General features: G+C 49.4%; 1 protein-coding gene across 3 annotated transcripts in view; it reads right to left on the reverse strand.

The window, feature by feature from the left end:
* Positions 1-15,018, reverse strand: part of SYNDIG1 (synapse differentiation inducing 1) — a 78,945-nt gene that overhangs the window by 41,283 nt on the left and 22,644 nt on the right. For all 3 annotated transcript variants that reach the window (XR_012585965.1, XM_074578792.1, XM_074578793.1), the window contains exon 3: positions 10,626-10,763. Coding sequence is in view for 2 of the 3 variants with exons in the window: in XM_074578792.1 (XP_074434893.1) it covers positions 10,626-10,763 (138 nt within the window). In the remaining variant the exon portion in view is untranslated. The remainder of the gene's footprint in view (positions 1-10,625; positions 10,764-15,018) is intronic.

The raw sequence follows: 15,018 nt of genomic DNA on the forward strand, positions 1-15,018 counted from the left end.
TTTTGATACAGCGGGTAATCCGGTATTTATTTTAGGCTGAAGGGTATCGTCATTGCTGGAGAAAATGCAGTGCCCCGTTCTAGGCGCAAGCTGCACAGCTGCAGGTAGGTCCCAGTCCCTTCCTTTTCAGCTGGTTCTTGTCGTTCATCCCAAATACGTAAAAACTTCATTTCTTTTCTGCTGCTGGGAAGTCAGACAATTCAATGAGGAGTTGCAATCGTTTGGCAGGCATCTTTGGGTGCCTATATCACTAGACTCAAGCCTTCACTTCAAAGTATTTTTCTGCAGCCCGTTTGAAAGAGATCTGTAGATTGTAATCAGAAGTGATCAATTCACTTTTTGTTGTGCATCCAAACAAAGCAGTAATTGAGTAGCCCTCACCAGAACAGCTGCTGAGAGATAGCACGCCGTATATTCACGATTCGAATATAGCCCTGGGTCTCTGGTGCATGATGTTGATCGCTGAGATGAAGAAAAAAAAAAATACCTGGGTATTCTGCAGGCCGATAAAAGGTTAACCTTAAGTCTCTGCTGTTGAAAACATCCATTCATTTGCTGCTGCATACATTAAACTTCAGATGTGTGTGCCGCCTCTCATTTGTTTTTGTTTCGGTTGCTGTCGCAGCGTGAGATGAAAGAAAGGTCTGGTACATAAACAGCACCCAAGGAACTACTCTAGAGACACGCTGTTCTCCTTGCCACAGGGGAATTCAAGGGAGGTCATTTACCACCTTGGATGTGAGGAGCCAGGCTTTTGAATCAGACACTGAGGCAGCATCCAAAGCTTTTCGGCTTTTCTGACAACTGCAGCAGACACCGGGATGGCCAGGTCGGGGGCACCACGTGCCATTCCCAGATCTGCAATGGGCCTCTTCTTTTTTCATGCCTCTCTCAGCAAGGCGACCTGCTAGGGAGGTGCAAAATCATGTGCCCTGGTTTTGCCCTTGGACTGGGAGCATGCTCCTTCTGTGTCCTCTCCTGGAATATAATACCGCCTGGACATTCCACCTTTGCAGATCTGAAAAATCAAGTACTTAGCTGGGGCACGTGAGGATTTCTGACAAAAGCCCCTCCATATGCCTGCTAACAATTCTAACTCCGTGCATCCTTGCCGTCTAAGCTAAAAAACACCAAAAAAACCACTGCCTAAGACTAAAAAATTGTTTAAACTTAGTGAGAACCGCCAAAATGTCAGGGGGCCCGAGCCCCCTGATCAATTGATGTGGAAGGTATCCTGCCCTTCAGATGCCCACACCAGACTGGCCTCCGGGTGATTTTGTGACTACTGCAGACACACCAAGCTTAGTGGCAGCCGCGCAAATAACCTGTTGAAGGCCCATCATTCTGCGCTGAAACAATCCTCGCTGTTTCGTAAACCTGTGAAATAATGAGCCAATAGATGAGCAACAAAAAGTAACAGCAGGATGAAAAGAGGAGGCCAGGAAGGAATAACGTTTTATACCCTTGGAGCATGGCAGTATCGATACGTCCCTGGGCTCTGGCTGGCTCAGCATGATATGCAAGGCATAAATGTCTGGCACAGAACGATTCATGTACAAAGTTTGCCATTGTTCAGGATGTTCTTGCTAATAAAAGAGACCCCTCACCTCCTCAAACATTTTGAATTGGTCTCTCTTCCGTCCTAAAACTTCCTTGTAATGAAACACCTGCATAATGTATTAAACCCTCCAGGGAATGTTATTTGCGAGCTACCTTTCCAATTATTTAAAATTAGCTTAAGGACTAAAGCAATCAGGCCATTCATTAATCTAATCCCTTTCTGTAGCTGTAGTTCGTGAATTGGAAATGCGACCACAAGATCAAAAAGACAAGGAGGAATGAAGAGGAAATTATACAAGACACTTATAAAGTCCCCTGGCCCAAGACCTCACCCATGAACTCAGCAGCTGCTGACACACAACGTACTCTAAATGTCCGTTTTCTTGCATGCACAAACACCTCTGTTCTCAGGAGGTGTCTACCCTGAAGGGAAAAGTCGGCAGGAGGAAAGCCTACAGGCGCTCCAACCGCCGGCTGGGAGCCAGCTCCCGCCTGGGAAGCAGAGAATTAGAGGTGCTGGTAGGTAATGAACCCCCCCTTCAGAGCAGCTCTCATGGCCTGAGGCAGACCCTGAGGAATCAAAGGGCCGTGAGACATCCTCTGCCACTCCTCCGGGACTGGGCTTTCCCTCTCCTCTGAAAGCAGCAGAAGTTGCAGGCCCTAAATACACCAAACCACGTGACAAGCTTATTGCAAAGTCAAGGGATATCACCCAAATGTCCCTAACCGGGGGCCAGGGACATCCATTTCGGAGATGCTCTTCCAAGAACAAGAGACCCAGCGCTCTCACACAGCGACGTGTGTTCCTGGCTATCTCAGCAGGTAGTTTCTCTCTGTACCACGTTGAGAACAGCAGCCATGTTATTTTATGCCGGCACAGGCTGTGCTGTTCAGCATTTGCCTCCATCCTCTGCCCGGCAAATCTGCCATCTGCCTGACGGGAGCAAGGGGAGGAGTGTGGACAGGCAGCCAGCAGCCACCTTCCGCAGACCAGCCCTCGTGAGTGCAGCCCTGGCCGTGCCCTGGCCGTGCCCGTGCTCCGCACGCCCCATGGGGTCAGCTGGCCTGGGGCATTCTCCTCCCGGCTTTTGCCTTTCACTCTGAGCCCACACAGAGACACTCGCTGTCAAGGGAGAGCTCCAGCCCCACACAAAGCTGCCCGAGTTAGGACAGAGGTTATCATACCAACCTATTCGGTGCCCATAGCTGGAACCACCTGCCTCATGGACACGTTCACGTGAGCCACAGTGGCAGAGGAAGTCCCTTGCGGTATTCATGCAATCTTACATTTAATCCTTCTTAACAGGGGAAATCTCTAACACGCCTTTCTTCAAGCAAGACCTGCCTGGAGGAGGAGTCAGCTGGCCCTACCCTAGCAATCGCATGCCATGCTGCGCTCCCAAATTAACTCTGGTCATCACAGCCTCTCTCCCGGTCTCAGTTTCCCCATCCTCGATGCACTTTATTCCTCCTCATAAAGGCTGAGGGATCCTCAGTCTCGCTACTGGGCAGACTGGGTGCCTGAGCCCAGGTATTGGAGGGATCGACGTTGCACAGATGTCTATATATGTGCTTATGTGTGCATAGACAGGTAGGGAGGGAGGGAGGTAGATGGATGGATGGATGGATGGATGGATGGATGGATGGATGGACGGACAGGTATTCAAGGGGACATCCATCCTGCCCAGAGAGAGAGAGAGGAGGAGGATGAGGCTGCTGGTGATGTCTACATTTGTTGCATGCTCTTTCTGTGACCTGTGTGGCCAGCCATGCATGTATGTAAATGTGTGATACACGTGGTGTATGCGTGTGCTCTGTCTGTGTGTGCCTGCCGGGAGGGCACCTTCAGCCTTGCTGCTGGTTGGACCTGGGGGCACGGAGTGGCAGCAGCTTCGCCCCTCTCAGGCTGCTGGATCTGCCATGACATATTTTCCTGTAACATACTCTACCTCTGTGTCTAATGAAAGCGCATGGTCAGCAGTTTACTGGGCTTGTGTCTGTTGATGATGGACCGACTCATGCTGCTTAGCCCAGGGGGACCAGTGTGCCCAGCACTGCTCCCTGCCCTGGCGCAGACCCACCTCCAGGTTAGCGTCAGCCGTGTCTACAGACCTGCCAAGGGCAGGATGCCAGGGGCACACACAGGCAGCCCCTGCCCCAACCCCAACGTGGACAAAGGGGTGAAAGCCACCAGCTAAAAGCAATCAGTGCAGGCCATGCTCCTCAGACCTAGGCTCGAGTACCGATGCAAGTCAAAGCACAAGATATGTACGTCTGAAGAGCCATATGCAAGTACAAGACAGCTGTCTTGTGGTAGCTAAAATTATGGTGTCATTCGATGATCTTGAAGTGCTTATCCTTGCAAGCGCTGTGTTTTAACAGGAGTGCACACATACGCACTCATACAGAGAGACAGTTTGCAAGCAGAGCTGTACGAGCAGTTTGCAAGCAAACGTTCGCCCCACGTTTCCGCATACAAAACCTTGTTTTCAGTGGTTTCAACCTCTTGCCAAGTTTCAGGCCTGAAATCTAACAAGCCAGTCCTCCACAGCTATTCTTGTGTTATGAATGTGGCTGGAAGAACTCAGCTCTTTCTTAAGGTGATCCCTGAGGGAAAGTCCCAGAGCGTACAGCTCATCCCGGCGAGAAGTTAAGTCCTGTGACACAAGGGTCTGAGAGCCATAGGCACGTAGGGGTGAAGTCATGGACTGCCACAGCATCGGTCAGAGGACCTGTCCCTCTGTGTGAGTCCCTGGCTTGGTCCTCTCCTTGGTAAGACAGAGTTGGCTAACCAGATCTTCCACACAGAAGTGAGTAAAGGGGGAACAATTCCCACCAGCTGAAGAGCTGGCATGCCAAGAAATAGTATATATTAACTAAACAGAATCTATATTCATCAGCTATTAAGACTGAAACAGACTCAGAGGAACCCAGAAGTCATGGTGTCCGCCATCTACCTTGCAACCGGGACACAGGCTGATGAGCGACGGACCTCCCAGGGCCGGGGTTCTCACGCAAGGACAGCGGCCATACCGTCAGCCCTTGGCCACCTCAGCAAGACATTGGCGCAGAGCTCTGCTGGGATGAGTTCTGCCATAGAAGTTCCTTAGCAGCTCCACGTGAGGAGGAACCAATTTTGACTTATCTTGACTCATTCCTGACACCAGGGAGTTTAATTGTCTGGAGGTTTTGTTCATAACCTTTTACAGCTCAGAGCCTATGAAACATCATCAGAAGGGTGCCTGTATGTGCCTGCTCTCACAGAGCCAGACCAAGACCGCAGAGGTTTGCTTTTTAAGTGATCAGCCCAGAATGCTCAAGGCTTTGCGTAGCCCCAGGACACAGCCGGTACCCTGCAGCCCAGCTGCGTGACCCGAAGCACCAGCCCAGCTTCAACTCAGGGATTGTGTGATTTGGTATCCTGGTCCCAGACACCAAAAAAAAAAAAAAAAAAGGACTTATTCATATTATATTTAAGGAGGTTAAAGCTTATCTTCTTTTGACAGTCAAGCCTTCTGTCCAAGTGCTACTTAGTCCAAGAAACAATGCAATGCTGAAAAATCAAAAACCTCTCTTGAAAATGCAAAAGCCCCCTGTCTGCTCTGGTGGCATTGCTTTAGCAAGGCTGACCAGCACATCCTGCAAGCATACAGCTTGGCCTGTTACTGCACATATAACAAGTACAAAAAGATAGTCCAGGTTTTTGTTTTCGCTTGTGCCTTTTCATCTCAAACACAAAGGATTGCAGCATCACCCATGCAAACCTGCGCTCATGGCTGTGGGTGTCAACCCTTATATAGCCTATCATATTCTGTTTTCTGATGGAGAAATGTGGGGCAGGGAGGAAAAAACCAGGGTGGGCTGGTAGAGCGGGGAAAGATCTTACCAGCCCCACCAGCCAGTTTGGCGGAGTGTGGCACGTCACGCCGCTGTCCCGTCTCACGGTTTTCCCAGTTGACGTGGGGACTATGAGCCACATTTCTAAGGAATAAACAACAGATAACACCTGGCTCTTATTTCCCTGTCCTTTTCAGCAGCGTCTAGATGTCAAAATCTGGCGCGGAAAGTGAACAAAGAAAGTGAAACAAAGAAAGTGAAATACGTTCGCGTGTGCTGAGCACCTGATCTCTGGTCTCTGATAAAGGTTAAGTTCATGCTGTCTTCTCCCTCCCAGCGGGGACACAAACTTTATCTCTCTCTTCAACCCAGCGACCACTGAAACGTGCCAAAATACACTTCTTTTTCAAAGCCCCTACCTCTGAAACCTGGATAGAAAGCAACCAAACGGTTGGGAAGTTATCACGAGGAAGGACAAGCTACCCCTTCGCCTGGCCGCGTATGCCTGGCGTCTGTATGAAAAACTGGAGAAAATCCTTCTACCCGGCGCGCAGTCCCTACTTTTCTTCAAAGATAATCCGAGCGATGGTATTTGGAGCTGCGCCCACTCAGGCAATCCACGGGCCGGGGAAATAATGACAGAGGTGCCCGTGCCTCGATCGCCGTGAGAGGTAATTAGGGCGCGGAGCGAGCGCAGAGGACGGGATGCGATTGCTCCTGGCGGGGAGGAAAGCGGGTTCGGAGGCTTTTTTAAGCACCTAAGCATGCCGAGAAGTGTCCAGTGGGATTTTTCAGGTGCACGTCTATGCCAGCCTGACACAGGTCCGTGGAGGTTGCACAGAAGATGGATAAAGGTGCTGTAAATACTCCCGTTTCTTTCCGACCCAGCTCGCGTCTCTCGGACGCTTTGGTGGGGACTTACCCGGGGGTGAAGGGCTCCACAAGACCACCCGCGTCCCACGGGAGAGCGGGTACAAAGTGAAGCTCCTTCACACCAGCACAGACTTAGGTGTCTGAAAATTAATTTCTTTTTACGTGAGGGAAAGAAATGTGTGCCGCGGTATTGCTCTCCTTCCTAAAAATAAATGCAGGGAGAAAAAGAGGATTCAGACAGAAAGACCTTGCAGGATAATCAACCCCCACCAAGCAGAAATCCTGACAGGCCCTGATAAATTGTCTGATAGGTTTAACAGTTTTGACAAGACAAAGAGATTATTTTTTTTAACTTATTTCTCTGACTTAGGAAGCTTCGGACTTGCCTGCAACCTGCAAAGCTAAAAGCTTCTGTAAAAATGTAAACTGAAGTACCTGCACGACTCCAGAGGGTGGAGATTTACAAGTAAATAAACACAATGAGGGTTTTTTTTGATCAGACCCCGTTTGTGGAGGAGAGTTTTATGGTGAAAGGCATACAACATTTACATTTTCCTCTGCAAAGGCTTCCCTGCAAACTGTAGAAAACCCCCTCTGACTGAGCCCTTCGGACTCGGCTATAAGCTGTTACGAAAGCAATTAATCCCCAAAATTGCCAGCGTAAAAACTTGCCCTGTGTGTAGAAAAGTGCAAAATTAGCCAACGAACACTGTCTGTTGTTAAAAAATCAGCGTACTCAGAGATGTTACCCCTCCTGAGAAGTTACCCTAAAGCAGTGGCCTCCGGACATGTCACCTGAATGGCTCATGCCCGCAAAGCCCCCTGCAGCTCATCTGTGACGCCTCAGGTGAGACGGGGACCTGGACACGACTTGGAGTGACGCCAGCGTGACCAGGAGGACGCTTTGTGCCTGTGAGGCAAACGGGAGTCGCATCCCGATCTCGCGGTGCGAAGAAGCAGGCGCGATGGGAGATGGGGTATACGTGGCGGGAGAACACGGCCCCGTCCCTGGCAGGATGGGAAGATCACCGGGCGATGACTTGCTCGTGAAAATCGGGTATCTCAATGGGAAGGAGCTGCTTCTGCTCTCACGGAGTGAATTTCTGAATCCACTGCCCCTCCCTGCTGGCTCAGCTGAACCTGATGCACATCTTCGTTTCCACCACGCCGGCGGACCCTGCACAGCTGCATCGTTCGATACAGATGGCCTCCAAGAAGCCCTAAGTCAGCAGCACATTGGCAAGAGCTTTGGTGGAAAAACCAAGTCCCACACAGAGCAGAAGCGGCCCCTGCAAGGAAGCACGCTGCTTTGACGGAAAAAAATAATCTTTCTATTTGTAAAGAGCATCTCTGAAACCTTACAACCTTGATCCTTGTATAATTCTTTTTGCACCATGACATAGACATACGCAGCGCAAACGCGCTGCCAGGTGCTGCAGGAATAAACTGAGGGCGCCTGTCCCTTCGCGCCGAGCTGCACTGAAAATATATCTCCTGCAAATCTGGCCTTCCTCTGTAAATGCATTGCACACATAAAGGAGACCAGTTGGGTTTTTTTTTTTTAAAAAGTTCACCACCAGTGCTAAATTATGGCACAAAGAAGCACTCCACCACCTTTGAAGTTCCTACGTGGTACAATTTTTTCCCAGACTGGGCCTTTTTAGTAGAACTACACAGGAGACTTTTGGAAACGTGACATTTTCAAGAGCTCAACTAACTGCAAAAAAAGTTTTGAATACCAAGTGCCGAGTTTTGATATTTAGTTGGAGTTCTGACTTTTGATGAAGGATGGGGAATGTTAGACTGTTAGGGAAGGGGGAACGGGGAAGGTTAGAATGTTAGAGTACCTTTTTGTATTAACATATCTCAGGTTTTAATCAGGAGTTTAAGATAGAAAACCTATATAAATAGAAATCACATGCTAATAGGACGCAATGTTTTACTACCTCACATATAAAACGTAATTCTAAATGGTTTATGCTCCAAAGTATGAGTCGACACCACTGTCGGTATTAGCTAGGCGCGGATTTCGGTGGTTCATATCAGTTATTTTAGCCAGTTCCCAGCCAGAGAAGGTTTTGGCCTCAATTTGAGCTTAATTTCTCTACTGGAAAATGCCAATTTGTTGGACGTGGAGTTTCGTAGAAGTGCCAGTTTCAGTGAAGGCTGGTGGTTTCTCGGGGCAGTGGTGGACCTGCTGGAGGGGAAGGCGGGCGGCGAAGGTACCTGCCCGGGAAGTTGGGGAGCGGACAGACTGACGCGCCTGTGCTGGACTGGGATGAGCAGGGACTTGAACATCTTTCTGTAAGAGACTTGGGAAAGGAGTTCTCAGCTGAGTCAGCTGCTGGAGAGAGTTAAGAGGAGAGACGGGAGGAAAGGAGCGTGCAGGGGTGGCATTATTAGTACCATTTTTTAGTGGGGGGGGGAGGGGAAGAAAAAAATTCTGCTTCCAATGCGAAAAAGAAAAGCAGAATTCAAAATTCCTCAGAAACGCAGTCCTTACTCCAGCTGGATTTAGCCACAGCTTGCCTTGGTGAACCCAAGAGGTCAATTAACAAAGATTAATTTACTCCCTCTCAACCTAATAAAAGCGAAGCACCTGCCTGACCTTCCTTGCTGGCGGCTCCCACTTTTAGGCAGCACGTTCAGCAGTTCCCCATCGTTATGCTAAACCAAACCAACACCTGAGTTTCCATTTTCCAGGGCCTAAAGCCTTCAGCAAAATATCATCATCTTTTGCTGCCTTTGTGTCACCTTTTCCACCTTCCTTAGGCTCCTGTCAAGGCAGTAGGGTCTTACGGATTCATGCCGGTCCCTCGGATCAGTTCGCAGCTACTGTGGATGCCCTGTCCTTCCTACGCTGGCTCCCAGCACACTTAGCTTCTCAGCTGTGCTGCTTTTTACTACTTAATTATGTTGTTTGTTTTGCCTTTATTGGACTGTGCTGTGCTTTCATTGCGTAGATAAAACCGGCCAGCAAACCCCAGGCCTCCTGAAGGAACGCTACCCCACGGGAAATTAATGAACGCACTGTTTTCCCCAGCACAGAGGAAACACGCTGCTAATGGTGACAAACTTCAACCCCTCCTTGGCTGCAGCACTGGTGAAAAGTCCTGCCTGGTCCGTGTGTAGGAAGACACGTGGCCATTGAACCTGCTGATGAATAGCTCTGCCGGAAGGACCCAATGGCAGGATACTAAAGCGCACGCAGCTCCCACCCAGTGCTTTACTTTTTGCTGTCATCATCAGGCAAATCCCTTGACCCAAACTTGAGAAATCAACAGCACTCTAACAAGGAAACCTGTGATTTGCCACTGGACGGACTTTAATTGTCTCAGAGGCTTCCGAGTTCAATGACAGACACTTCATTTAAGGCAAAAAATAGTAGTGCTGTACCTCTTTCTTTCATATTGAAGACTAGGATTCTTCAGATCCGAAGTGCCTGCTCTGGCTTGACAAATAGCCAGCGCTGGCAGGCGTTCAGAGCAGGCAGATTAGAAAGACAGGCGAGAGGGTGAATGATTCTGGTGCTGTGGAATACAGACTGTAGTTTGCAATAGGGATTGCTACCACCAGTATATAGAAATATAAGTGAACTTTTCCTTGCAGTCGCTGATGAGACTTCCAGTGTGACTCCTTTTCTGTCACATTACTCTATCTGTCATGCTGGGAAACTCAATAATTACTCTGCAGGCACTTACGAAGGCATACTTGTCGAAACAAATGATAGGGCACGAGGTAATTGTTAGGCACAGGCTGGAAACCAGAAAACCCGTCTCATGAAGGAAACAAACCAAAGCACTGTCACTTTTCTGGTAAGAAATATTTCCATATTGAAATTGGACAGGAAGAACAGACTAAGCAATTTTTCAGGGGGAAAGGAAATGGTTCCTGGAAAGCAGAGTTGCTTCTGCAGAACAGAAATGATTTTTCTGCTCCTGGAAGGTTATTGGTCTGCTTTTATGGATGATCAGCTTAGGAATCAATAGATCAGTTTTTCCCAGTGGGAAATCCAAATGTTTGAGATAGCAGGGGTGTTTTCCACTCAAAAGTCATGTCCACTGAAAACCCCTAGCTGGACATTCCGTAAACTGGTATGGAACCTGACCAGTGTCAACTAAAACCTAAAAGAGTTTGTAAGACTCCTCCCTCAGCAAAGTGTCTCACAAGACAACCACCACTATCACAGAGACATATCAAAGTGGGCAACACACTACCCTGTTTAACCACCTCCCACTACCCTGGAGAGCATCTTGCACACATTTGGGTCTTGGTGAACTTTCCTTGCCAGTGTGGGGTGATGGCTGGTCCGTGGATGCAAAGCTCTGAATTAGCAGGAGATGTTTTAACATTACCTCATGAGACAGGTAAAAGGCAGCAATTCCCAAAGGCCAGAAGCAACAGAGCATGGAGAACACAGTGAGGCCGAGATGATCTCTTGGTGGCATCATCAGGAAATTGTCTTCACTTTCGGTGTCACTTGAGTAATCGCTCTGGAATAGCAAGGGAGAGAGAGAAATGTAGAGGTGCTGGTTAATGATATCACTCTTTCTCCTCTGCCATGGGCCAAGGTGGTGATCGTCCACCCATAAAACTCCACCCAGTCACGCCAGGGCAATCCCTCAACATCAATACTCCAGCACTCATGGTAGAAGGCTTCTGGTGACCCACCCTGGGGTCTCTACCATGCAGAGGTCTCTATTTGGGACTAGCTCTGAGGGCACTTGTACCCTATTCATCAGGACCCGTGCACCCGTTCTGATATGATGTGGCCCCACAGCGACGGGAACACAGGAGTTAGCCTGCCCTCCTGCAGCGTCCACACCAGCCAGTGGTGTCCTCCAGGAGGACTTCAGGATTGGGACTGTGGCCATGGCACATCTCCATCTCTGCCCCGCTGAAAGGCTCACCAGGGCACTAACCCCCTGTTTTAGCAGCACCCCGAGGGGAGGCTGAGACCTTATGTCTGCACCGAAATCAAACAGGAGAGCAGTGGGAGCACAGCTCAGAGGCAGGGTTATCTCTGCAAGTCGCAGGTTGGGACTGCAACCAACGCCTGGGGAAGCCACTCTAGCCAATGTCACAAACTCAGCACTCTTTCTCTCCTACTGCATGCTCAGCTCTGGCTATCAGGTGTCCTCCATACAAACACCAGGAGAATCTCCATCCACTGACTATGTCACAGACTCCATCACTTTTGCGGGAACTTGAAAGTGAGAAATGAGAAATGACAAGAGATTTTGGAAATCACTGCAGGGAGCTGCAAAGGGCCCATTTTACACGTTCATCTTTCATGAATGAAAGAAAGTGACTCTCCAGCCAGATGAACCAGGGTCAACCTGAGTGAGCTGGCACTTGGAAACGTAATGTCACACATCTATGCAGAAGGACCTGTAAACATTAGGTGCTCTGCATCTCCCAACTCAAATGCCAGTCTTCTGGAAGGTCACTGCGCAGGTGGCCAGGAGAATGTCAGCCAGACACTACCCAATGGGGATAAGGTGACAAATGTGCAAACCAAGGAACAAAGGCAGCAAAAGCTGAGAGAGAAAAAAAGTATGAGTTGCTCCAGCAGCAATGGGATGCTGCCAGATTTACAGTGTGTAGGCAGAAGCACCTGAAACTGAAAGAAGGTAGATTTAGGTCAGATATTAGGAAGAAATTCTTTACTGTGAGGGTGGTGAGACACTGGAACAAGTTGCCCAGGGAAGTTGTGGGTGCCCCATCCCTCAAAGTGTCCAAGGTCAGACCAAAACCATTCAACCCAAGCCATTCTATGATTCTATGATTCTATGATACTCTGTTCATCAGCAGAGCAAAGATCCCGAATCCAGTTACTCCAGGCTTTTTGTTGAGTTGGTAAAGACACAATTGAGGAGTTACCCTCTTTGAAAACAGCTCTTCTGCCAGTCAGACAACATCACTGTCTTCATGATGCTAGGAAAATCTTAGGATGAAATAAGGCAAAATACATCCTGATGCAGCTGCAACCACCTAAGTGACAAGAGACAGGAGGATCATGGGTTCCCAAGGAACAGCAGCAGCTGACAGTCTCTTCAGGACGCTGGGGGATTCACTCCTCGTCAGACATGGCATCTGGTTCCAGAGGTTTCCACTGCAATTGCACAGCCACTCCTAACCACAATGCACAGCCAATATTTACAGAAAGCAGCGCCTTTCCACTGCAAGTCAGGCTCTGTCTTGGAGACGCATCTCTGAGCTTTAACGTGAAAGATATGGAATCTCAGCAAGCTCCACAGTCCTTCCCCTTGCCGAGTGAGCTGCGCTCTCTGCAGCCCGTGTGAGGTGCTGCTGCGAGAACAGATACCTGTGCGAATGGCCCTGCAGCAGAACTGACACATCTCTGAAACTGTTGGGCACACAGTGGGGATTTCCTGCCTCGAATGGGTCCTTTGTCGCAAAAGTGGTTATTACAATGGCAACAACCCTCCACATCCTCACTGACTACTGCGGTGTGCCCCTTGCCGACACACTTGGAGGTCGGCTGAGAAGGCAGCGCAGGATAAAGCAATCTCAGTCTCAGTTCATCCGCAACCTTTTATGAGGAAGAGGTGACCTCAGGAGCACAGGCAAGACTGGAGTTACCAGGAGATCAGGCCCCAGAGGACACCTCACCAGAGCGTGAATTCCTACAGAAAGCACAGTGCCCTGCCCAGATGAATGTTGATTACAGTGAATGACAAAGAGAGCAAGCAGCCCTTCCCTTCCCTTCCCCTCCCTTCCCTTCCCCTCCCTTCCCTTCCCTTCCCTTCCCTTCCCTTCCCTTCCCTTCCCTTCCCTTCCCTTCCCTTCCCTTCCCTTCCCTTCCCTTCCCTTCCCTTCCCTTCCCTTCCCTTCCCTTCCCTTCCCTTCCCTTCCCTTCCCTTCCCTTCCCTTCCCTTCCCTTCCCTTCCCTTCCCTTCCCTTCCCTTCCCTTCCCTTCCCTTCCCCTTCCCCTTCCCCTTCCCCTTCCCTCCCCTTCCCCCCTGTTAATATGGGAAAAGGACATGAAGACAACGGCCTGTTTCCCCAGAGGACTAGGTGACACCATCAGAGGGAAGGCTTTCACTGGGTGAACCATCTGGGACACCCCCCCACAAGCTCTTTGTCTTATTTACGCATGTTTTTTCAACGGCGCACGTCTCCGCAGCCCTAAAATGCATTAGGCACAAGCGATGTGGGCAGGACATAAACTGGATTTCTGCAGAAACTGTGGACGTGACAAGGGATGAAGAGGAGAAATTAACTTTGTTGGGAGAAAGGAGGTGTCTACTTCCCAGACACAGAGCGCGTGGGATTTTGCAGCAGCTGGAATTTGAGTGCTGGACAATTGAACAGGAAACCTTGACCTCGGTGTTCAAGGGGGCTGCTTCTGACACTAACCAAATGACCTCCACAAGCAGTCAGCCTTGATTGTAACCACAAACGTGGCCACCCTGGAGACAGACAGGGTGAAGCTGAAACGTCGATGAATTTCAGTCCGTGAAATTCAACTAGCTGCTTCAGTCAATAGTAATGCTTCCTCAGCAAATGGGTGCAGAGGGGAGGGGAGAGACAAGAGGATATTTAAGAAGGGATACTGCATCACATAGACACCTCATTCCTGAAAGGACCATGGCTTGGGAGAAGGAATCACCTGGCACAGAGCAAGGCTGGCTGTAGACAGAGCTGCATGCAGGGTGCGTGCCCTGGACGGTGTTTCACGAGGCAGCGACCCTGAGAAAACCACCGGGCCAGAGTGTCCAGTCGAGAGCAAGCTGAAAATAAACCTCTTCCGTGATAGACCACAGGAGGAGAGAACATGATCCACAGAGAGGGAAGGAAGGGTACGGTACTACAGACATGTACGTACTGGGTCCAGTTCTGGTACTGCTACTTCCCGAGTATGGTGGTGAAATCAGGAATCAAAAGGCAGGTACATACGTCACGCCACAAAAAATCAGCTCCACGGGAAGAAAGCAGAGAATCCAACTTCACTTGTAAGATAAATTTAAGATGCAATTTCATCACAGTCCGTAAGTGCCTGCATGAGTAGATAATTTCCGATCAGAGACAGGCTCTTTCATTTGGCAGAAAAGCAGAAGAGACCCCAGCAACTGAAAGCAGAACAGATGAAGAGCAGACACAAGGTGCAGATTTTTAACAGCGATGGTGATGACACTTTTCTGCAGTTGTAATGGATTTTCTATTGCACAAAGCCCTTTCTTAAATTGAGGCTTGCTATCCCTAAAAGCTATGTGCTTTACCGCATTATGAGTGAACAGAGGCTCTGCAGACAGCCTGCCGCGGGCTGCCTGTGACATACCGGAGGCTGGACTTGATGGTCACATCGTCCCTTCCAGTATCAAAACGGTAGGCACACTGGAGAAGTCAGACAACGTCTGCCGTGAACCACAGCTGCCAGCAACCTCTGATGGATATTCAGGAAACAGCCCTTTTGGCATTACTCCTTTTTTTTTTTCCTTCAAAGCAACCAATCCAGCAACACGCAGGCGCTGCACACGAACCTAATTTCTGGTGTGGCCCTGTGGGACCTGCTTCAAATCCAGATGCTCCAGTGGTCTGTTTTTGACAAAGACGGACGCATGGTGCAGCTGTCAGATAATACGTGCTCTGCTTCCCTCCACACAGTGCCTGTTTCAGTAATGCAGTTAAACACGATGCCCTATTCTGACCGAGCACTCTGCAGCCCTTTCCTCTTCTGCCAGCAGCCTGAGTTCCCCCAAAACGCAGCAGATGGCGAGGGCA

The sequence above is a fragment of the Larus michahellis genome, chromosome 3, assembly GCF_964199755.1.
Source record: "Larus michahellis chromosome 3, bLarMic1.1, whole genome shotgun sequence".
NCBI classification, from domain to species: Eukaryota; Metazoa; Chordata; class Aves; order Charadriiformes; family Laridae; genus Larus; species Larus michahellis.